At 40.8% G+C, this 24,493-nt stretch overlaps 1 protein-coding gene across 5 annotated transcripts in view; it reads right to left on the bottom strand.

Moving 5' to 3' along the window:
* The window catches only part of helz (helicase with zinc finger), a 176,354-nt gene that overhangs the window by 79,019 nt on the left and 72,842 nt on the right, over positions 1–24,493 (bottom strand). For all 5 annotated transcript variants that reach the window (XM_078401433.1, XM_078401434.1, XM_078401435.1 and 2 more), the window contains 4 exons: positions 21,554–21,655; positions 16,530–16,708; positions 5,867–5,985; positions 984–1,129 (listed from right to left, as the gene is read on the bottom strand). In XM_078401433.1, the coding sequence (XP_078257559.1) occupies positions 984–1,129; positions 5,867–5,985; positions 16,530–16,708; positions 21,554–21,655 (546 nt within the window). The remainder of the gene's footprint in view (positions 1–983; positions 1,130–5,866; positions 5,986–16,529; positions 16,709–21,553; positions 21,656–24,493) is intronic.

Here is a 24,493-nt window from a genome sequence, read left to right as displayed (position 1 = left end):
AGCTAGTTATGTTTAATTATAGGTATAGCAGTTTCAATTAAATGTTAATTAAGGATTACAATTATAGTAATATGCCAAATATAGCATATGCAAAGTCATGAAAGTAAATACTCCATCAATGACAATTGCTAGACAACGCGTGAGGGGTTAATTATTTTGGAAATCCTGTGCCCATTTTAGAATGGTATGTTTAGTTTGGGCTCATTCTCTGCCTCAGAAGGCAGTGGAGGCCAATTCTCTGAATGCATTCAAGAGAGAGCTAGATAGAGCTCTTAAGGATAGCGGAGTCAGGAGGTATGGGGAGAAAGCAGGAACGGGGTACTGATTGAGAATGGTCAGCCATGATCACATTGAATGGCGGTGCTGGCTCGAAGGGCTGAATGGCCTCCTCCTGCACCTATTGTCTATTGTCTCAGCAAGTTTGAAGGTGATGAATGAATTGTGCAGTGCACCTTCACTCATCTCCATGTTGATATTAATTCAATGTAGCAAAATACATTTGGTTTCTCAATTTTACTTATTTATTCTCTGAAGGCAGTAGTTACTAACCGTTATGATCCACTATTTTAGAACTGCTACTGTTTCTATGCTTTTGAGACTATCAGGGTAAAAACACTGGCCAGATTAAAAAGAATGGTAGATACAAGACGAATCTGAGGAAGGGTCCCTAACCAAATTTTTTTTGAAAAGAATGGTCATCTTTTCAATAATGTTTTAAGGAATTCAACGATACCAATCTCTGTAATGAGGAAGCAATAACATCAGGAGAGACCATGATAAATAGATACTTCTAGATACATTCCTGAAAATGTGTTTGGTAACCCCAGTCACGGATAAGAACTCAGTCGTGGATAAGCACTCAAATTTCCTGCAAGTCCATTTTTTTAAAAAGTGGAGACAGATGTAGAACTCTTTCTTACAATGCCGGCAATCAATTCAATTGAATCAAATACCAAGAACAGTTGGAAAACCCAAATACATACTTGATTATAGCTTCATGAGAACGATAGTTCTCACACAGTAGTATTCGGCACGGAAACTCTGCAGGATAGTGTTCATACAGACGGTCAAGCAAAGAAACATGAAGATTCCTTTCTCGGGCAAATTCACTGTATACAAAGGGACTAAGCTGCAAATAGTAAAGCAGATGTTAGTTATTATTATTTGTACGTCATTCAGGAAAAAAAATGCAAGGAGAATAGTTTCATTTCTGCTTTGATATACCTCCTTGTTTGAAGTTTACAATTGCCACACATTTACTGATCAAGGCAGAGGTTATTTTGCCTGGAACAGAGCCAAATTTAATGATGGCACTGAGCTGGGAAACAAGGCCTTTGGGACATAGGGAAGGATCAGAAGGGGACAATTAAGCTCTGTAGCATTTGATCATTGAGAGGAACAAATCATTACCATTTTTATTTATAAAGACAGGTGGGACTTGCCTTGCTTTCCATAATCACAAACATTTAGAATGTTCAGCACATTCGGGGATGTGTAGCAATTGACTAAACATTTCACATGTTCATTTAAATTCAAGATATATTTTTTTTAAAGAGGAATTCAACAAAAAGGAACGCTAAAGAAGTGGGCTTCAATTAGCTTTCATACCATGGCAAGAAAATGTTATAATTCTGACAAAATGTACAATATTTTTTTATTCAGAACTGTCAGACATTGAGTATTCTTTAAAAGCACTTGATGAAAAGAACGTCTAAATACTGGAGAAACTCATCTCCCTACCTTTATAATTACAACTGCTTGACAGGAAAGGTGACATTAAAAGAAAATATGGTGTACAGAGACTGCCACATTGAATTATCATGCGTAAATAAATCCACAGAAGGCTAAATACCACGCAATCCGGTAAATTATTCTAATTACAGAGAAGTAAATCAGGAAGCAACTGTGGTGTGGACAGCCATCTTCAGAGTAATTTACTTTAAAAAAAAGAGCTCTCTGCGTGGAGATGAGAAGGGCCATAACTAACTTCACTGGCAGCCTGTCAAGAAAATGTGATTTCTTAGCTCGAAAGAAACCATGACCCGGTTGATGGCCTTTGTGGTCTCTATCCAAACAACATGGAGGGCTTGTGGGTTGAATGTTGATCACAAACCTCTCCAAATCTAATGCCATTCTCTAGCTGGCAGTGAACAGTCACATATTGGAAATTATGCTATTAACTTTTCACCCTTCCTGCTAAGCTTTCACAGCTTTGCAATTCTCCCACACTTATCAGAAATCAAATCTCTGAGATCAATTAAACTCTCAAACCGCAGCATGGAAGAGGTTTACGTGCTCTGGCATTACATCTTCAAAATTACTTGAAACGTTTAAAATCGTAAATCGCATTCGGCAATCATCGCATAAATTAATCTTAAACAAACCAAAAACCATGCAATTTTGGAGTGAAAAGGAATATAAATGTTGTCTAGCATCAGAATCAATTTTTTTTTTTTTTTAAACTACCCACAAAATTTCAAAGAGACAACATTTCAAAAAGAAACTTCAACCATATATTTTTTAATGGCTTTTCAAAATTCTCTATTATAATTATTGAAGCCGATTCTGGCACAGGAATGGCAAGCACACAGCAACATTCCATCACAGCAGTCACTGGCAACATATTTTAAAATCAAAGCCTTTTGCTACTGGAGTCATTAGCTGCACTGTCAACAGCATTACTGTTAATCGGACTCTAGCAATATTTCAAAGTGCAGTGGATTGTGTCAAAGATTGAAGTTTTGCAAACATACGAACATTAGCAGTAGGATGGAGGCCTATTGTGCCTGCTCTGTCACGTAATAAGATCATGAGTTCATCTTTTATCTGTGCCATTTTCCTGCACTTACCCCATTTCTTTCATTTCCCTTAATGTCCAAAAATGTATTAGTCTAGGTCTTGAATGGACTGAGCAACAAGCTCCAACAACCCTCTTAAGAAGAGAATTCCAAAGATATTTCTCCTCATTCTTGCCCTGAATGTCAGCCCTTTCTTTTGAAACTGTGACATCTTGTTCTGGATACCTCGCCTAACTCCACATTCACCTTGCCAATACCCTTATCAATTTTGTATGTTTTATCAAAATCATCTCTCACTATTCTAAATTGTAGGGAGTTTAGACACGGTCCACTTAATTTCTCTTCATAGAAAGTCCTGCTATCTCTGGATACAATCTGTCTGCACGTGTGCCTGGGTTAGTCTGTGAGCGTGCCTGCATGCACGCCTGCATGTGTGCAAGTGCATCTGTATGTATGTGGCGTGGCGGGGGCAGTAATGATCCAAAAGCTGCCTTTAGGCAATGGCCTTCAAATATGTGGCAATAGCTTCATATTGATGAAACCTAGCTTTACCTCACCACCAACTTGCTTGAGCCAATCAATTTCTTTAAAAATTTGGACTGTCTGCCCATCATTCATAATGAGTAAGCAACGATTTTCTCCAAAATATTGGGAAGATGAAAGTAACATCCAAGATGGACACAAAATTCTGCAGTAACTCAGCGGGACAGGCAGCATCTCTGGAGAGAAGGAATGGGTGACGTTTCGGGTCGAGACACTTTTTCAGGAGAGCTCCCCTGACATCGGTCTGAAGAAGAGTCCGGCACGGTGGCGCAGCGAATGCAGCGCCGGAGACTCAGGTTCGATCCTGACTACGGGCGCCGTCTGTACGGAGTTTGTACGTTCTCCCGGTGACCTGTGTGGGTTTTCTTCGAGATCTTCGGTTTCCTCCCACACTCCAAAGACGTACAGGTATGTAGGTTAATTGGCTGGGCAAATGTAAAAATTGTCCCTAGTGGGTGTAGGATAGTGTTAATGTGCGGGGATCGCTGGGCGGCACGGACCCGGTTGGCCGAAGGGCCTGTTTCTGCGCTGTACCTCTAAATCTAAAAAAAATCTAAAAGAGTCTCGACCCGAAACGTCATCCATTCCTTCTCTCCAGAGATGCTGCCTGACCCGCTGAGTTACTCCAGTATTTTGTGTCTATCTTCGGTTTAAACCTGCATCTGCAGTTCCTTCCTACACTAAAGTAAGATCTTCAGTTCCCATCAAAATCTTTCCACTGAATTCATTTCCCACCACAGCAATTCTCTGAAACGGAACCAAACTGTTTTCAACCTTGCTGTCATATTGACAGTGTTTGTACGCATGTCATCACCCTGAGTGCCCATTCCCACCTTGAGACTGTTGTCCGACTCACTCCTTCAACCCTCCTCCTGCTGAAATCCCAATTACTCGCTAAGGAGATCCCAATTACTCGCTGTGGTGATCATCAAGCCATTAGTGGCAGTGCTTTCATCTGCCAAAATCTGAGGCCAAAGTTCTCTGCCGAAACGTCCCCACCTTTCATTCTCCCTTCCTGTCCTTATTCAAGGTATTCTTTGAAAACTCCATCCAATCAAACCTTTGGACAATTATCCTCATATGATCCAGAATCTGCTCTGTTTCTTGTTGTGAACTGCCTTAGACTGTTTGAATAAACAGAATCTGTAGCTGTTGCCTTGCAGCTCAATTAGTGACAGTTTTGCAAGTCTTTATGAATGGTAGAAAGGGAAGTCTAAAGAATGGGAAAAGTAGCTTTTAAAACAGATATTTAGCACATCCTTCCCCTTCCTTTCATAGAAGGGAAATTGTTTGAAGTCCCCTCTCTTACACAGAGCATGCAAGTCAAGTCTCTTTTTCCCAACAGATGGTCAGGAAGTAACAGTGACAAAATTAGTTTTTATCAATTTCACAAAGAAAGCATTCTTGGACATATACTATCAGTAGAGAAACTAACAAATGAACACCATGTACTTTTGGGAATGGCCCAAATAGATCTTTGTTGAGAACCTCCTGGCAGACCTGTATGTCTGGCAATCAGTGCAAAAGTATTCATCTGCTTGGATTTGTTAACATCTACGCACATAATGGATGTGCCGTATCTATCAAAAACCTGGCGAAATAAACACTTCAGATGGAGCCTTCTATCGGCATGTTGAAAAAGAAACATTGGTCCACTATCATTTCTGGAATATGTTATACAGCAGAAGAAACTGTTTTGTATTGCCGTTTATTTACTATTGACTAAAAACCAGTCCCTGTGACAGTACATCATTGGGGCTTCTGCAATGTTCAGTTATTGCAGACAATCCAAAACTGATTCCGGCCAGGTCAACATGTTGTTTTTTAGAAAGTTGTAAATTGAAAAGGAAATCAACAGACTATTGTTGGGACAAGATCTTGACATGTATGTGTGGCTGCTGTTCACTTAGATCAACTAAGCAGCACAGTGGCGCAGCGGCAGAGTTGCTGCCTTACAGGGCAAGAGACTTGGGTTCGATCCTGACTACTGGTGCTGTCTGTACAGAGTTTGTACATTCTCCCTGTGACCACGTGGGTTTTCTCTGGGTGCTCCGGTTTCCCCCCCCCAAATCCCAAAGAAGGGCCTGTTTCCACACTATATCTCCAAACTTAACTGTAGCTTTATTGTGGGAATGGTGGCAGGGAGGGTGGAGGGAGAAGCAGGGGAGCCTAATGCCAACATAAAGACTGAATCTCAAGAATAAGTCATTAAATCAGAACATACCGCAAGAACCTTTGGCTTTTAATTCAAAACTAGTTGCAAGAATAATGGTCCAATGCATGATCTCCGTTACATTGTGTGTTATTTTAATTTAGGGCAGAAAAATTATTTTGAAACAAAAACATGAATACAACAAAATTACAGGAAGGTATTCACTTTTGAGTCTCATCAAACTGATATTGTCACATTACAAATATATTTTAAAAATCTGGCATCATGAGCCACATTAGAAAGAAACCAAATCCCAATTCGTATTTTGACATAGATACAAACTAAATCCAATGCATATCGGCAAAGCACTCACCTGCATATGATCTCCAGCTAAAACAATCCTCGTGTGTCTACTGGCTAGTGCCAAAGGCATGATGGTCTCACACTCCATTGCCTGTGCAGCTTCATCCAAGAGAATGTGAGTAAATAAACCTGTTGATAATCAGATCATTTAAAAAAATCACAAATAAAAGACTTGCAGGAAATTAGTTTAGCTGACAAATTTGAAAATCTTAACAGAAACACTGTCTTTAGTTGAGCAAGTAATTACTTTCAACTCTCCCTCTTAAACTGGTTAAGACATAGGTCAATGGTTGTACCCTGGATGAACCAGGTGCAGGTTTTTTAGTTCAAAGGACACAAAGACACAAACTCAGCGGGTCAGGAAGCATTGCTGGAGAACATGGATAGGTGACCTTTCAGGTCATATATATATTACAAATCCACTGACTCACACAACTACCTCGACGACACTTCTTCCCACCCTGCTTCCTGCAAAGACTCTATCCCCGGTGTTCCATACTAGAACATCCGAGATGTCCTCATTCTTTAGGGAACGGGGGTTCCCTTCTCCCATCATAGATGCGGCCCTCACTCATGTCTCCTCGGTACCCCGCAGCTCCATCCTTGCTCTCCCTAGTCGCAACAGAGCCAGAATCCCTCTAGTCCTTACCTTCCACCCCATCAGCCGTCGCATACAACACACAATCCTCCAAAATGTCCGCCACCTTCAAAGGGATCCTACCACTAGCCACATTTTCCCATCTCCACCCCTTTCCGCAGAGACCGTTCCCTCCGCAACTCCCTGGTTAACTCATCCCTTACATCCCAAAAAGTTCACAGGCACACCTGTCTTTCTCCACTGTCATACAGATGGGAAATATTCATTTAACATCATGTTCATCTCCTGTGACGCCACACATTGGTGACCTTGTAGATCATTAAGGGGCCCTATTCTCTCCCCAGTTACTCTTTTGCCTTTGATAAACTTGTACAAGAATGAATTGCCTAAATCACTTAGTAAGAAGCACAGCAAGTTTGGTGAGAGCAATGTTTTAATCCAAAACAGGCTTTATAATTCTCATAAATAGGCTACGTTTCAACTATTTTGCAGACATTTTATGCATGCTGACTTCATGCAGATTGCAGAAGAGGCGGACAACTTTGTAAACACAACTTGAGAACACAAATAGAAAAAAATCTGTACAGATCTTAGTCAGTTACAACACAGGTGGCAATTTCAGTGATCGACATTCTATGATTCTGTGACACATTTAACCGCATACGAGCAATATTTCATTAGTAGCAAAGATCAGACTGACGGCCCCTCAAACATATTCCGCCATTTAATAAGATCATGGCAGATCTGACTGTAACCTCAACTCCGCTTTCCTGTCAACCCCTCAGTAACCTTTCAACTCCTTACATACCAACAAACTATCTACCTCTCCAGTACTCTGTGGCTTTTTCTGTAAACCAGCATTTGCAGTTCGTTGTGTCTATCACCCTCTGCCTTCCATATAGCAGCTACATTGGGCAAAGGCAGCCATTAAGTTTGTAAAGGATATGTATTGGTCAATAACAACAGTTGCACAACTTAAACTTACCGTGTTGATACAAACTCACAAAAATCTCATTCAGCAAAACTCATGTACAGACTATATCCACCCAAACCACACACGGTTATTGACAACCCATTTCCTCAAACAATTTGACCAGCTAATTTCTGAAACAAATCGCAATTCTTCCAAATTACTGCAATTTAATTAAGAATTAGATTAAAACCCTACATTAATTTTGATTAATCTCTTGTCCTTCAAAGGTCGTATTTTAGTTTGCACTCATTTCCTGCTATAGAATTCAAATTAACCCTGACAGAATGTGTGAATTTTATATAATTAGAGAATGTAAATATTTTATTTGCATTGACATTGGAATACGAGTACCGATATTTTAAGCTTATTTTCCTGCAAGATTTAAAAAAGCCAGTGACTAAACTTAGTTACATTTAGTTTCTTATTAAAGTATAAAAACCAGCTGCAATGAATATTGTTTTTAATCTTTCGTTTCTAAACAAGAATTAAAGCATCTTACAAGGTAGAACCACCCTGCCTCAATAAAAATGTCTACTTGCCACAGCAAACAACGTTACACAAGGGGGAAAGTACAAATTTAATCAAGGACACCATGTGCAACACATTGTGAACTGTATCAGAGATAAATTACATATTAAACTGAGTCACCTGTTAGTAGAAATACATTTTCTGACAGCGACCCAAGTAGGAAAACCTCCTATCATACAAATCAATACTCTTCCAGCAATAGCGAACAAAACAATAGGAATCGGTTATTAGTTTGTGGGACATCGGCAGGCTGGCTGATAAAGGAAACTATTTAACAAAGCCTCAACTTCACCAAGGACTGTGAAACCTTTTCCAAAAAAGTGTCGCAATGCACTAATCCAAATGCAAATGCCCCTTTTTGAACATACAAAGCTCAAACACTATTGGTATAAATTGAACAAGATGTTTATATTTTGTCACATGACAGGTTAACTTATTGAGAATGGAAAAAAAGAATCCGATCAAGTCTAATGATCTACATCCAAGAGATTCCCCAGAAAGAAATTTGGCCAACACGTTGTTCAAAGTCCATCAGATTTGGGGTACTCTTAGTGGTTTTGGGCACACGGTTCAAAGAAATGAACCAAGTGGCGCAACTGGTAGAGTTGCTGTGTCAACAGAACCAGAGACCCACATTCAATCGTAACCTCGGGTGTTGTCGTGTGATATATTTCCATATTTCCATATTCTCCCTGTGACCTCGTGGGTTTCCTCCGCCTCCCACATCCCAATGCAGATGTAAAAGGGGAATAACATAGAACTTGTGTGAACAGGTCAGCTTAGACTTGGTGGGTTGAAGGGCCTGCTTCTATGCTATATCTTTCAACCAAGTGGTAATTAAGGAATGTGATACTTACAAATGGGGCCTTTGTGTGACTTCCAGTCCTTACTGATGGTGATTCTGTGCATCTGTGAGCATTGTCCAAGTGGGAGAGAATGAGGGTTTGGGAGGTACCGACAAAGATCTGTCATATCACATTTTATTGATGGTGGTCACTTGTGGTTCAGGGAGCGTAGATTAGAGTGTTAGATGGGATGTCATTCAAGAAGGTTGCTTTCACCTAGATGGCATTGTGCACCTTGTGTGTTATTGGAGATGGACTCATCTAGGTAAGTGGAGAGCACCCCGTCACAGTCCCGACTTTCCCTTTATAGATGATGGAACCAGGACATCTATTCACTGACAGTCGCATTCTCAATCGTGTTTGCTTAATTTTGTTATCACAACATTCATGCACAACATTAAGTTGATGACACACATTGACCCCAGGATACTGACAATGATAAACCTGGCACTGGTAATACCACTATCTCAAAGGTGGGTGATTGTATTCTTTTGATGGACATGGTCATTCCTGGCACTCGTGTGGAGTGAATGCTATTTGTCACTTTGATGCTATGCATCAATGGCTCCACGTTTTGCTATATGTGGCACAGACTACCTCAAAGAGTGATACAAATGGAATTCAATATCGCAGAACAATAAACACCCCACTTCTGACCTTGTAATGAAAGAAATATGATTGATGAAATAGCCAAAAATGGTTAGACTTAGAAGGCAGCTGCAAAGTTTTTTGCACTGCTCTCCAAAGGTTGCATTTTTTTTGAACAAATGGAAATTTGTCATAGATAACAACTTTGTTTTAAGAAAATGCCAGCTCAGGTTACTCTGCCAATCATTCGCCCCTGAATACTGACACATCTGATACTTGAACACGTCTATCAAATCTTTCTATACCATTACTGCTCTACTGCGAACCCAACTTCACCTGACACTTCATCTCAGATTTAGTTCAGAATATTCAAGTTCTGTACGTGTTAATCTTAGCACCACCTTCAAATAATAGTTCAATAATTACTGTATTGTCACATGTACCTAGAGTGAAATACTTTATTAGCATACAATCCAGTAAAACCATACTATACATAAACACAATCACACGTGTGCAAAAGAGTGCAATGATATAAGATTATAGATTTCTTCTGAGGTACTACACAAAGAGCTGCCACATTTCTGGCGACATTTTGCACTTGTCAAGTATCAAAATCTTTAAAATATCAAATCTCATCTTGGCCTCAAAGGCCCTTTATAACATTGAACTACAGGAGATAACCTCCTCTGAAGAATGACCCTCACTCAACCTGAAACATTAGCTCTCTTTCTCTTCCCAATCTGCACAGTGGTTCTAACATTTTCTCTTATTTCAGAGTTTAAGCATCTGCAGTGCTTATGATTTTCTCCTGCAGGAGATATTTGACCTGATAGATCTCACATACACATTCTTGAGGCAGTACATTCTGTGATGAATGACTATTTGCATAGTTGACATTAAACTCCTCGATGGAATGTATGAGTTTTGAACCACAGTGAAATTGATGCTTCAGATAAATGGACTGAAGGTGTCTAAAAACTAGTTAAAGTACATATCGATTTTTATCCCCCTATATTTTTTGAAGTTCATGTTTTCACAGTTTACGCTAATCACCATGTCCATTCAATTGAGATGGCATCAAGTAGATGCTGGATAATTTTGAATCTAGATCATCTGAAATAATTTGAGATAATTATGGAATTCTCGAAAATCACACTCTTTGCACTTCATCCGTCCAGAGTACACCCTCGTGTGAGATCAAATCATGGAAATCAAAGTCTCCGAGGCAAACCACTCGTCATTTATGTATTTCACATGCCTAAGTTTCAACTGGTGTTTAAAAAAATCCTTGTCACACAGGAGTGTGAAGCATTCCAAGAGAAATTTGGTGAACACTTGAAGAAAATATACAATGGGCAGCAGGAAAAGAGAGTAAATACGACTCTAAACCAGAGAGCTTTGATTCAAAGCTGGAACTGCCACTAATGAGCTGCTTTTTATGCAACAATTTCTAGCCCAAAACCTTTCAGGAATAGTTAATGAATCACAGATTTTTATTTCTTCATTCATTGCTGCTAAGTATTAAAGGTAATGAAATGAAAGCAAAATAGAGAAGATGCTGGAAACCTGAGGAAAAACAAAATACAGAATACGTTGAGCAGGTCGGACAGCAGCTCTGGTGAGAAAAATATTTAAAAACATTTAACGTCAATGACCTTTTATCAGAACTTTTTCAAGCATTTCAAGCATTTTCTGCCTTCTATCATTCTATCACAAGTTCAAATGCAGTGGGGGTGGGGGTGGTGGAGGTGAAGGTAAGAGAGGAGGGGGAGTTGCATTTTTGATTGGGGAGAACATCACGGCAATATTAGGAGAGGATATTCCGAGGACTTCATTTAGCGAGACCATTTGGATGTAATTGTTTCCAGTTGCGTGAGAGTCTAGGGCCAGACGTCACGGCATCAGAATGGAAGGACATACCTTTACAATGGAGATGATGAGGAAATTCAGGAAAAGTTAAGAAGGGAAAGATTTAAAAGAAACCTAAGGGGCAACATTTCCTTACAGAGGGTGGTGTGAATATGGAATGAGCTGTCAGAGAACGTCACAGAGTGATACCGTGTGATACTTGGGCAGGTTCATGGATAGGAAAGGTTCAGAAGGGTATGTGTCCGGCACAGGCTAATGAGACCAGCGTGGTAGGCATCTTGGTGGTATGGAGGATTTGGGCCAAAGAACCTGTCTCCCTGCTGTATGGCTCCAAAAGAAAGATTGGGGCCCAAGTGAATACAAAAACAATTATCAGTTTTGTCTGCCTGCTCTCTGAAAGAAGACTTTGAAATCTAGGCTGCATGACAGCAAATCAACTGCAACACCAGTCAGAGACTGGTCTCAGCCCAGCTATCAATCTGAAGCATGTCCCGAGAGACTCCAAACATATCAACTCTAATTTTCTCAAAATTCTAAACAGTGGGAAGCAATGTGCAAAAGCAAAGAAGCCTTTTATTTGATAATAACTTTCCTGACATTTACGGTCATCTAGCCTGTCATGAATACAACTGAAACTCACCCAAGCAAGGCAGCTGTGAAGGTTAGCAAATGCCACAACATTTACTGACAATTGTAGTGCCTTGCTTTATTTTCGTTTGCTGTGGTATTGATAATCAATGTGAATACTCCTTGACTAAAGTGTGAGAAGAATTTCTTGTTGACAATTAAAGAAAAGTAGCCCCTTCACCAAAGAGAAGAGATATAATGTATTGCTTCCCTTATAGCACATACAGAAGAGAGCGTAAGACTATTAAAATCTGACAAAAACAAAGTAAAATCTATTTTCTCAGGAGAAACGAAAGCATCTCATCCTTGGTCTCCATGGGAACAGCTGTAAAATATGTTCCGAGCTGATGATCTGTTGGGCGATGCATCTTTCATGGCACCTCGAGGGTGAAACACCACAGTGGCATAAGGAGCTCCTCAAGGAGACCGCTATTGTGTTGCTTATCATTGAGACCTCAAGCTAATGCCCACTGAATTCAAAGAACATTAAATCATAAAGGATTCTATTCTCATTGAAGACTACCACATCCAAAATACCACACAATCGCATCCTTGAATTATTAAATCTGATGAAACCTGTTCTAACACGGCAATCTAAGAGTCTGCATAATAGCCTTGATTCATATTGAACTGAAACTGTATTTACTACAAAGCCAACGATCACTCTTTAAAAGAAACCATTGTAGCTGCAGAGCATACAAGACAGCCTTTATTTGAGACCACCACTGTGACAGCAACACTTTTAGCTTTTTGAAAAACACATGAAACACTGCACAATGCTGAGTCAAAGGGAATTAATGAACAAACTCCATCTTTTGTTCTGTACCAGAGAGCCCATCTCTTCCCTTTCTCAAAACAGCAATAGAGATTAATGAAGCAAATTTACAGGTGTGCCAATTAAAGCAAACCAGATTGCATCGTCTGATGGACTCGAAAGAAAAAACATTTATTTCGCAGTATATAATTGCCAACTGGAAATTAATTGGTTGCGGTTGAACAGTGTAGCAATTCCTTAACTGAAAAGATGCTTGTAATAGGGTTCTTTGCCTCCAAGTGATATCCCATTTACATTGCTACTTTACTGGTAATTAGCAGCAGATTCATGCTTATATAAATAGCTGGGCTGTGTGCAAACTGAAGCATCACCAAAACCATAGGCAGCGTTGGTGAACTTTCTCTGAAATGGTTGACCACAGATCAAGGACTTCGTCTCTGCATTCCTAGGTTCAGGAGCCATTTTACTGCCCTAGTATTTTTTCATACAGATCTTTCGATGATTTTTTGTTGGGATTCATCGTTATGTTTTTTCATTTAAATCGTTAACCATGCTCTCGTCAAATTCTTTATGCCATTCAAGGCTAGAGGAGCAAGAGCAACAAATCCGTTTTATTTTAAAAATATACTGTACAAAAGTATATACAAGCAACACAAAGTGACAAGGTCAGATCCATACTTCACTAAACATGAAAAATATCAGCAGAAAATGGATAGACCAGCTTCTATAAAATAAAGGCTATACTTTTCAAGCACGTATTTAGTTTAGTTTGGAGATAGAGAGGAGACAGGCCCTTTGGCCCACTGAGTCCACGCAAACCATCGATCACCTAGACACTAGTTCTGTCCAACAAACTAGAGACAATTTACAGAAGCCAATTAACCTACAAACCTGCACGTCTATGGGATGTGGGAAGAAACCAGAACCCCTTGGAGAAAACCCACACGGTCACATGGATAACATACGAACTCCGTACTGATAGCACCCGTAGTAAAGTTCGAACCCTGGTCTCTGGTGCTGTAAGGCAGCAGCTCTACCGCTGTTCCATCCTACTCTACGATATTCTGCAATATGAATTCCATAGTTGTAGATTTGCTGCAGACAGTCCATTCTTTGTATCATTTTAAGTTACTCTACCCAATTGTTTCTCATAGTAACCCATTGCCAATACTGGGAAAACCATTATGCCCATTGAGTAAATGCCATTCCAAGTTGAGCTATTTTTATCAGACCCATTCCCTGTTCCGTGTAAGAAAGAATTTCAATACATGTACCTTTATTTTTTGTTGCAAATCTTTAATCTATTTTCCCAATCCTTGAATCACCCACATCATCTACTCTCCCTGTCATGATTTTACACATCTGTCAAATTTCTTCTCGCCCTTCACTGTTCCAAAGAAAACAAACCCAGCTTCTCCAGTCCAATCTAAAAGCTGAAATCCCTCCAGCCAAGAGCAATCCAAGTAAATCTTTTCAGCTCCCTCAAGGGCATGTATACCCTTCCTGACGTCTGGCAACCAGAATTTGCAATAATATTCTGCTTTTTAACTTGAGAGACATAGCGCGGAAACAGGCCCTTTGGCCAACCGAGTCCACACCGACCAGCAATCCCCACACATTAACACTACCCTACACATGCTAGGGACAGTTTACACATACACCAAGCCAATTAACCTACAAATCTGTATGTCTTTGGAGTGTGGGAGGAAACCGAAGATCTCAGAGAAAACTCACGCGGTCACGGGGAGAACGTACAAACTCCGCAGAGGCAGCACCCGTAGCCAGGATCGAACCCGGGTCTCCGGTGCTGCAAGCGCTGTAATGCAGCAAATCTACCGCTGTGCCACCCTGACTGCCCATGTCTTGTCTGCTTCATCTCCACAGCCTTCACATCTCTCCCATTGTGACATTGTTCCTAAAATATGGTGACCAGAATGGAATAAAATATCCCACTTGTGGCTAACCAACAACTTCTACAGGTTTTAAATTACTTCCCTGCTTTTGTACTCTCTACCTCACTTCCAGATTGTCATCCTGGTTGTAAAAAGAAATAAGCGATCAAAACAAAGAAAAACTTTGCACGAACACAGCATGTTCATCAGGATATTCCTAAAGCACTTTCCAACCAATTATGCACTTTGGAAGCGTTGCTCTGAGGTAAAATAGGAAATAGAGCAGCTTTGACATGTTGTAATCAGAAATCTGACAAGCCAGGGTAACTGTCCTGCTTACATTCAAAATTATGCTGCTGGATCTTTTACATCTAGCTGCAAAGGCTGACAGAATCTTGGTTCACCATTTCGTCTAGGAGACCCCAGAAAATCCAGGCATGCCCTCAGTCCAGCACTGAGCCTCAACCTTCCAACAGGGGTAAGACAGCAAGCCCTAAATCACATTGCACACATATAAATTGTCTTCCTGACTTTAACCAGTGAACATTGCAAGGAAAGATCCCCATTTGGGCACTTGTCAAAGAACATCGCATGTATTAATGACTCCACTGCAAAAATACTTTATTGTCCACATCCTAGTTATGCCTCCTCTCCTCAAAGTATATTTTCAATCATGATTTGGATCATTAAGCAATCCTTGAATCATAAAAAATAAAGCTGGTGCACCTTTGAAAATGGATGAAGCTTAACAACGAACAGTACTAAAGTTGGAATTTATATTAATAATCAACCGAACCTTTGCAGTTCCTGTACTGGAACCGATTACCTGCGACATGCATCACCTTGAAATAAAATTGGTTCTTTAATAAAGTTTTTAATATTTGGCATTTACCTTTGTAAAATTCAAGGCAAATCACATCCACCTCAGTTTGATAACAATTGTGAGTAATATCCATCATAATATTAACTAGTTCTAATGTATCGAATGGTACAATTTTACTTCACTAGAGGGCAATCAGCAGACCAAGCCCATTAATTCAGTTGATTCAGTTATTCTTTTACATTTTTTTTTGCCCTTCAACCGTATTTTTTTTTAAATTCCAGCTTTAAAGCTATAGAAAGCTATAGACTAATCTTTCGAGACTTCACTGTGCAACAAAATAATGGGAAATATGGCTGCTCAGATTTGAGAGCCCAACTCTGTGACCTTATTTGTTACCAGCATTTTGTACTCTGAATATTCCTGATAAGACCATTCAATGGACATTAGGAGATTGTAATCTGATGTTTCATCCAGATACAAATAAAAGCAAGTTTTTTTTTGTTTTCCCACTCTCTAGCTGTGCTCATTTCTTAACTTTTGCTCAGTTTCTCTCTCCTTTGCTCTACTCTCATTAACCCATGATCTTCACAACTTAGACCCATGGCATCAATGCCCTCATAGATCATAGATATTCCATTCAAGGTCTCCATTCCTCCCCCACCTTCTCTGCAATTAAAAACTAACTTGTTTTCTCCCTTTCCCAGTTCCAATGAAGGGTCTTCAACCTAGAAGAATGGTTGTTTATCTATCCACAGATGTCGCCTGACCTGCTTAGTGTTTCCAGCATTTCCTGTCTTTTCTCCAACTTTGTGTCACAGTCCATGCATCAAACTGTTTCCAAACTTCATTACTGAAAAATATCTCCCTAAATTCCAAATTAAATCCCACAATTCTGGACTTCAAAATCAGCAGAAAAGATTAAATAAGGAGAAGCCATCACTCCAATGTTACCTGCTTTATCAAATCACCTTGCGAACATCAAATTTCCAGGAAATACAAACCTGGTAGGTAGCCTCTTCTCATAATTTAAGCCTTGGATCATTCTGACATCCACTTTAAGGCTAACATCAGAAATCTTACATTTTTTGAAAACTGGGCATATAAACACATTTTAAAGATACAAAAACCTTGATTCAAATTCCCAGCATTACATACCTAATTCAAGATCCAACTGGCAGAGATATTGTGATGTACTTAGAGTAACGACTACCACACGATGTCTCAAGATATCCTCTTTCTGTGGCATCTGAAAGGTGGAATGTGTGCTTGAAATCAAACAATACTGTTGTACCACAGGATGCACTGTCTTCACCCATCGATTTCTGAAATACACCCTGTAAGTGCAGAAATTCAACTTCAGATAATATCCAAATCAATACCCTTTGTTTTATTTGAAAAGTAAAAAAGAACTACATGTGGAAATTTAAATATAAACAGTGTTAGAGATACTCAGCAGGTCAGCCACATCTGTGGAGAGAGAGATTGAGTTAATATATCAGACTGATGACCATCTGATGACTGGATGTTAAGTGGCAGAATTGTTCCAGCATTTTGTTACATTTTAAACTTGCTTCTGAACATTTAATTTTGAAAGTTACAAATGCAATTGTTAATTTTAAAACAAAATAAACTTTTTGTCTAACAAAACTACCCAAATAATCATTACACAAAATGCAAATTAAAAAAACTGCAAATGCTGGAAATCTGGAATAAAAACAAAATGCTGGGAACACTTCGAATCAGACATTTCAAGTCCAGGACATTTCATCAAGAGTCAAGATTGCTTAATTGACATATGTACCCGCATTAGAACAATGAAATTTTTACTTGCAGCCCCATAACAGGCTTGTAAACGCAGTACACACAGAGAATACAGAATAAACAAACAAAAATCAATATATTAATAACCACAAGCACAAAAAAATTATAGTTCTTAGGGCAACCAAACAGTCCAGTGAAGTTCATAATTGAGATTAGTGTTGTGTAGTGTTCAAGAGCCTGATGATTGTTGGGAAGAAGCTATTCTTTAACCTGGTGGTCACAGATTTCAGACTCCAAGGTAGGAGTAAAATGAGACAGTCAACAGGATGATGTGAGTCTTTGATGATATTTATCAGGACTGATAGAAAGAGAAACATCAGTTAGTTTCAGTAGCTGAGGTGGGGGGGGGGGGAGCAAATGTATAAAACAAAGGGAATAACACTATCGTGGTGAGCTTAAGTGGGTTAATGGGAGAAGTGACAAGCACATTATGCTCTTTGTATAACGTTGCTAATATGCTAATACCGAGGCTGTGGAACATGCCCAGAGATACAAATTGAGTAAGATAAACTAAGCTGGAATGACGGTGGGCAGAAATGGCCAATTCTGTAATGTAGAAAAATTGGAGAATTCAATACTGTCCAGAAGGCTGCAATGTGCACAGATGAAAGATGAGGTGTTGTTCTTCAAGTTTGTGTTGGCCCTTGTTGTAATATTGCAGGAGACCCAGCCAGAAATGTCAGAGACGGAATGGGATAGTGAATTAAAGTGACCGGCAACTGGAAGCTCGGGGTCACTCTACAAGGCTGAATTCCAGTGCTACACATAGTGCGCATCCTTTCCGTCTTTAGTTTCTCCAGTGTAGAAAAGACTACATTGTGAACACCAAATGCATAACACAAGAATGGAGGCAGTGCAAGCAAATCATTGCTTCACCCTGAAAGAGTTTTTTGGGTCCCTGGATGGTAGGAAGATAACAGCTATAAAGGTAGCTATTGCAACATCTCTGGTTGCACAGAAAGGTGCTTTTGAGACAGGGAGCGGGGACCAAAGAATGAACCAGTGGGTTGAAGAAATGACCTCTTCAAGATGATGAAAGGGAAAAGGAATAAGTGTTTGGTAGTGGAATCCTCCCAACATTCCCATTCATCTACACCCTTAAGGCTTTCTATTATAAAGTGTCCAATTAATCTGCCAACCCACACACTTTTACAATGTGGCAGGAAACCGAAAAATCATGGTCAGTGATGGACACGAATACCAATAATAAGATCGAAAAAGAAAATTTACTGAAACAAAAATAAATACATTTAAATAATCTGCTGCATGTGAACTTAGTTCTGTGCTCCAGTGGTCATTGATGTTTGTATTTCAATTATATAATCGGGCTTTAGCTGGGAGTGAATTAATGGATATTTCAGCAATGCAAGCAATCACTCAGTTGCAAATGAACCACATTGGCACTTCAGTTACCCATTGTCATTAAAAACAATAACTCCAGCAACCCCACTAAAAACCCAATTACAAAACATAAAATTTAATTTATGTGATCACTCTCAAATTGAACCCCGTAACAATCCAAATTTTAGCAAATCCAACTTATACGGTGAAGGGGAAAAGATTTAATAGGAATCTGAGGGGTAACCTTTTCCCACAAAGGGTGGTGGGTGCATGGAACAAGCTACCCGAGGAGGTAGTTGAGGTTGGACTTTCCCAACATTTAAGAAACTGTTAGAGGTACATAGATAGGACAGGTTTGGAGGGATACGGACCAAACGCAGACAGGTGGGACAAGTGTGGCTGGAGTATGTTGGTTGGCGTGGGCAAATTGGGCTGAAGGGGCTGTTTCCACGCTGTATCACTCTATGACTATATTAGCTAAAACATTTGCACGCAAGGTTTAAGACGTTTGGTAAAAGAAAACTCTGTATTCATTGCTGTTGGACCCTGACTTTTCACTTCCTGACTAAAATCAATACATCATATTAAATGATTCAATAACACAGACCTGTGAGTCAAGGAAACAGGTTTAGAGCAACACCTCCGATCCCAACATGAACAATTCAAAAACTGATTTTTAAACAAATAGTTAAACTAAAAGAATTATTACTTTTCAATGTTTCTGATGAAACCCGAATATATAATGATCTCCATAGATGCTGTTTAATCTGCTGAGTTACTCCCACACCTTGTCTCACCATTTCCTTCAATTGTTCAGCATTCCTCTGCTACCAAACTGCATGACAAAGTTTAGTTCATGAAGTTTAGAAACTGCCATTCTCCGAGTCTTCTGTTTTAAATTCTTTTGCTTTGTTAATATCATTATCCACAATTAGCTCAGATTCAACTAGCTGTCCAAAACCTCCGCCTTTTGGGAAATCTCGATCTCAGCTTCAGAAAACATTTATTCTGTTCCTATTCACAGCACCTCGAGGTAAAGTTTAGTTCTTGTTGTGTCAGCGCCCTCTGCCTTTCACACCCAATTTAATTTTTTTAAATCTCTTCTGTATTCCATTGACATTCTATTTTTTGCTCTTTTTCCCCACCATCTCTTTATCTTTCTTCACTTCCTTTTGTGAAAACATTAATTTCTGCTTCTCTCAAATTGTACATGGGAATGAAAATAATACATTTTGGAACGAGAAATGACATCACTACTCTGCCGCCATTACACTCCAGATCCAGACATGTCCTGAAGGCTGGAACACAGTTTCACAGATACACCACTCCTCGGGTTCCTCAGCTATGATGGCGAGTAATATCTTCTTAAAATGGTTTCACATGTTGCACCTTACTCGCTACCCGACAGCTTCATCCAGATACTCTCCCATTGATGTGGCCGAGATTAGATAACACTGAACAAAACTGGATTTTTTATTTTTATGGATCAACACAATTATACGCAATCTACAGTCCTGAGAGCTGTCATGGAATTAAAGGAATCTGCATGGGGTTTTCACAAATTTAAATGAAGATGAAGCAGGTTACTAATGTGTTTAACAACACAAAATGCTAAAATAGTAATACAAGGGGTTACGTCTTTGGAGCTACAGACACCGAGGGTAAGCCCTTAACACTGGAAAGATTTCAAAGGAATAGTCTCAGAAATCTTGGCAAACAAATTCATACCATCAATTCAAAACAGGACGACTCTCTATGTTGCAAATTTCAGGACACCTTAATCCAGGAAGCAAATTCTGGTTCAGCACAACAGAGAGGTGAGAGTTTTAAGGTGAGAGGGGCAAAGTTTAAAGGAGGTGTGGTGTTAGTTTGTTTTACACAGAGTGGTGGATGCCTGAAACGCACTGCCAGGGATGTCGGTGGAAGTAGAAACGATAGTGGGGTTTAAGTAGAATAGATAGCAGGGTGCAGAGGAGATTAGTTTATCTTGGCATCATGTTCGGCACAGACATTGGGGGTCGATTGCCGGATCCTGTGCTGTACTGTTCTATATTCTATGGAACAAGTCTACATTTGTGCCAATAGCAACAAAATGGGCCACATCAGTAGCCATTTTCGAGAGCACCATGCATAGAAGCATCCCTTTGGACAAGAATTGCTCTAACCTTCAGCATAAATCCATTCATTGATACTACCAAATCCAGACGTTCATGATACCATTTGTCAAAATACAACACAGCAGGTTTTGAGCAGGTGAAGACCACATAATTTGCATGTTTGATCATTTCCAGGCCATCAAATTACAAAGGACAAAAATAAAAGCAAACCTATGCATGCCATAATGCTCTGTAACAGGTTTCTTTTTCATGGGACTTGTAAATATTTTCAAGTTCATTTTCTTCATTAGTTTTGGGATGGGAAAGAATATCTCGTTGTATATAGTCTGTGGGCATTACTCTGGAAACCGTCAGTTTTGACTGTTTCGTTGCTTGAGACAAGGACTTTGAACTACTCGTGCAAGCAAGCAATTGGAAGTAATTATTCCCTGGTAAAGAATCACCAGACTAGTAAGTTGAGATACACCACCAAACATCCTTCCACAGAGATGGCGCTGAGTATATTAAACTAGCTGCCAGAGGAGGTAGTTGAAGCAGGTACTACAAAAACATTGAAAACACATGTGGGCAGGTACATGGATAGGAACGGTTTAGAGGGATATGGGCCAAACACAGGTTGGTGTGACTGGCAGAGATGGGACATCTTGGTTAACATGGGCTAGTTGGGCCGAAGGGCCTGTTTCCATGCTGTATGACTCTATGATTCAAATAGATCTATAAAGTCTATAGAGTATTTAAGTGTCACATGCACTTGATATGAGGCTGAACAATTATATTCTTATTTGCCACCGCTTTGTAAGGAACAACAACAATAAACAAACAATCAATGTTCAGTTATTTTAAGTAAAGTAGCGAAAAAGCAAAGTTATGACCACCATGTCAAACCTTTGAACATCATACCTGAGAGGTCTGGCTTGTGGATTTCCAGCTTCAACATAAGGATGAAGATAATCTTTTATATATAAATCAGCAGCACTGTTGGAATGGGTGCAAATAAGGATCCTATAGAGGGGAAAAATACAAATAAAATGGTTAAAGAAAATTAAGAACATACGATCAAAATTGGATTGAAAGTTACGGAACATGATACAGCTTAACAGCCATTACATAAATATTTATTCTGCTCTTTTTCAAGTTCCTGACGATGAAACAGGAGCAAGTGTGCAAACTTCCCGAGAGTGAAGTAGCAGTTCTTTGATGGGGTCTCACTGATCCCTCCCCATCCACAGACAGCAAGATTGTTTCCAATTAGTCGAACCTTTGGCAACCCACCCCTTACACACACATATATATATATACATTGCTCTGGCTTCTCAGATACTGAACAGCCAGTGCCATAAATTCACATACAGAAAAGGCTGAAATCAAATGGAAAGATGGAAGTGCACACATCCAGGATAAGCACAACCAATCCGAAGGATCCCGACCCAAAACGTCATGTACCCATGTCCTCCAGAGATGCTGCCTGACCCAATGAGTTACTCCAGCACTGTTTGTCTTTTTTATAAACACAAACTACACTGGAGCAAATGATATTCCCATTCATCTGAAACCATTGCCCTTGCATGAGGTGCAGCATAATGTGCACCTGTACAAGAGTGCAGAAACTGCCCAGAGTGGAAGGAATCATTTGGAACATGACTTTAAGTGACATAGAAACATAGAAAATAGATGCAGGAGGAGGCCATCCGGCCCTTCGAGCCAGCACCGCCATTCATTGTGATCATGGTTGATCATCCACAATCAATAACCTGTGCCTGCCTTCTCCCCATATCCCTTGATTTCTTGACATTTCAGGGTAGACAGTCAGAATCATTTCCCCAGCGTGGAAATGACCAATACTCGAGGGAAACGCTATTAGGTGCTGGGGGGAAAGTTTAAAGGAGATTGGCAGGGCAAGTTTCTTTTTACTGTGGTGGGGGCCTAGAACACATTGTCAGGGGTGGTGGTGGAGGCAGATGTGATAGTGGCATTTAAGGGGCTTTTAGATAGGAACGTGGAATTGCAAGAAATAGAGCGACATGGATCAGGTACAGGCAGATGAGATCAGTTTAGCTTGGCATTATGTTCAGCACAGACACTGTGGGCTGAAGAGCCCATTCCTGTGTGCTGTACAATGTTCTATGACACATCTGAAATCATTAGACTGCTGTGTGAATATGAACTCATCTTGAATACATTTGGATTTATTCACAAAATGCTGGAGTAACTCAGCAGGTCAGGCAGCATCTCGGGAGAGAAGGAATGGGTGACGTTTCGGGTCGAGACCCTTCTGTGATTTCTCCTGCCCTCCTACTCTACGACCACATCTTGACCATCCTCCTCTCTTGAATACATTTGGGCTGTATGCAAAGACTTTTCCACTGCGTCATACATTTTAGGGGACTAACATCTGGGCGTATCCTGGAAAATGGGAGAAGTTATGCCAACTCACTCGGTAGGGAGAGGAAGAACAGCAGGGAAGACAGCTGCAGTTAGTCACTGGGCTTTAGCCACTCCAGTGCATGCATAGGCCCACAGTCACTGTAGACCACTTGTAGCTCATGTCATCTGCTCTGGCAAGAACTGTAAATTTACATCTGAAAGTTTGCCTGGCATTTTTGTACCACCTCTCAAGCAACAGCTATAGAAACTTGCCCAAAAATACAACTCACTCGGAAACGCAATCAAAAACCAACAAACTGCACAAGCTGATAATCTGAATTAATAAAACATTCTGGAGATACTCAGGTCAGGCAGCTTCTGTGAAGAGAAATACAGAGAACACAGACTTCAGGTCCATGATGTTTGGTCCGAGCAAGGTTAGTGACCACAAAAACATTAACGCTTGGTCTCTCCACTGATCCTGTCTGATAGGCTGCTGAATATTTCCAGAGGAATACCAGAAGATACAAAGAATAAAATTTTGCACATGAAAACAAAGATCTGACTGTTAAATCTGATTTGAAATGCGATAAGCTAGGAACGTGGCGGCGCCTAACGGCTGTGGCTCGCTAGCAGTCTGTTCGTCTTTTTTCCTCTTTTTTTTGTTGTTGTGTGTCGGTGTTGGGATGGTTTTTTTTTTTTTTTTGGTTGTGTATGTGTGGGGGGTGGTGGTGTGGGTGGGGGGGTGGGGGAAACCTTTCTCTTTTAGGTCTCTTCCTCACGGCGCGGGGTGCGGCTCGGCCGCGGGGCCTTCCATCGCCCGGTGCGGCTCGGCCGCTGGACTTAACATCGCCCGGCGCGGCTCGGCCGCTGGACTTAACAGTGCCCGGTGCAGCTTGGCCGCGGGGCCTTCCATCGCCCGGTGCGGCTCGGCCGCGGGGCCTAACATCGCTGGTGCGGCTCGGCCGCTGGACTTAACAGTGCCCGGTGCGGCTCGGCCGCGGGGCCTAACATCGCTGGTGCGGCTCGGCCGCGGGGCCTAACATCGCTGGTGCGGCTCGGCCGCTGGACTTAACAGTGCCCGGTGCGGCTCGGCCGCGGGGCCTAACATCGCTGGTGCGGCTCGGCCGCTGGACTTAACATCGCCCGGTGCGGCTTGGCCGCGGGGCCTTCCATCGCCCGGTGCGGCTCGGCCACGGGGCCTTCCATCGCCCGGTTCGGCCGCGAGACGTCTCAGCGCCCGGTGTGACTCGGCCTCGGGGACTTCCATCCCCTTGCGGGGACTGTGCGGGTCGGTCGGGGACGAGCTGTCTGTCCGTGGGCGTGGGGGAAGAGAGTGGAAGTTTTGTTGCCTCCATCACAGTGAGGGGGTGTTTGGAGTCACTGTGATGGACGTTTGTGTTGGGGTCATGTGTCTTGTGTTCTTTTTTGTGTGTGACTGCTATGTAGTTTCGTTCGGTACCTTGGTACCGAATG

Source organism: Rhinoraja longicauda, chromosome 6 (assembly GCF_053455715.1).
Source record: "Rhinoraja longicauda isolate Sanriku21f chromosome 6, sRhiLon1.1, whole genome shotgun sequence".
Lineage (NCBI taxonomy): Eukaryota > Metazoa > Chordata > Chondrichthyes > Rajiformes > Arhynchobatidae > Rhinoraja > Rhinoraja longicauda.
The sequence above is the reverse complement of the archived record's forward strand: the minus strand, read 5'-3'. Positions and strand labels throughout refer to the sequence as shown.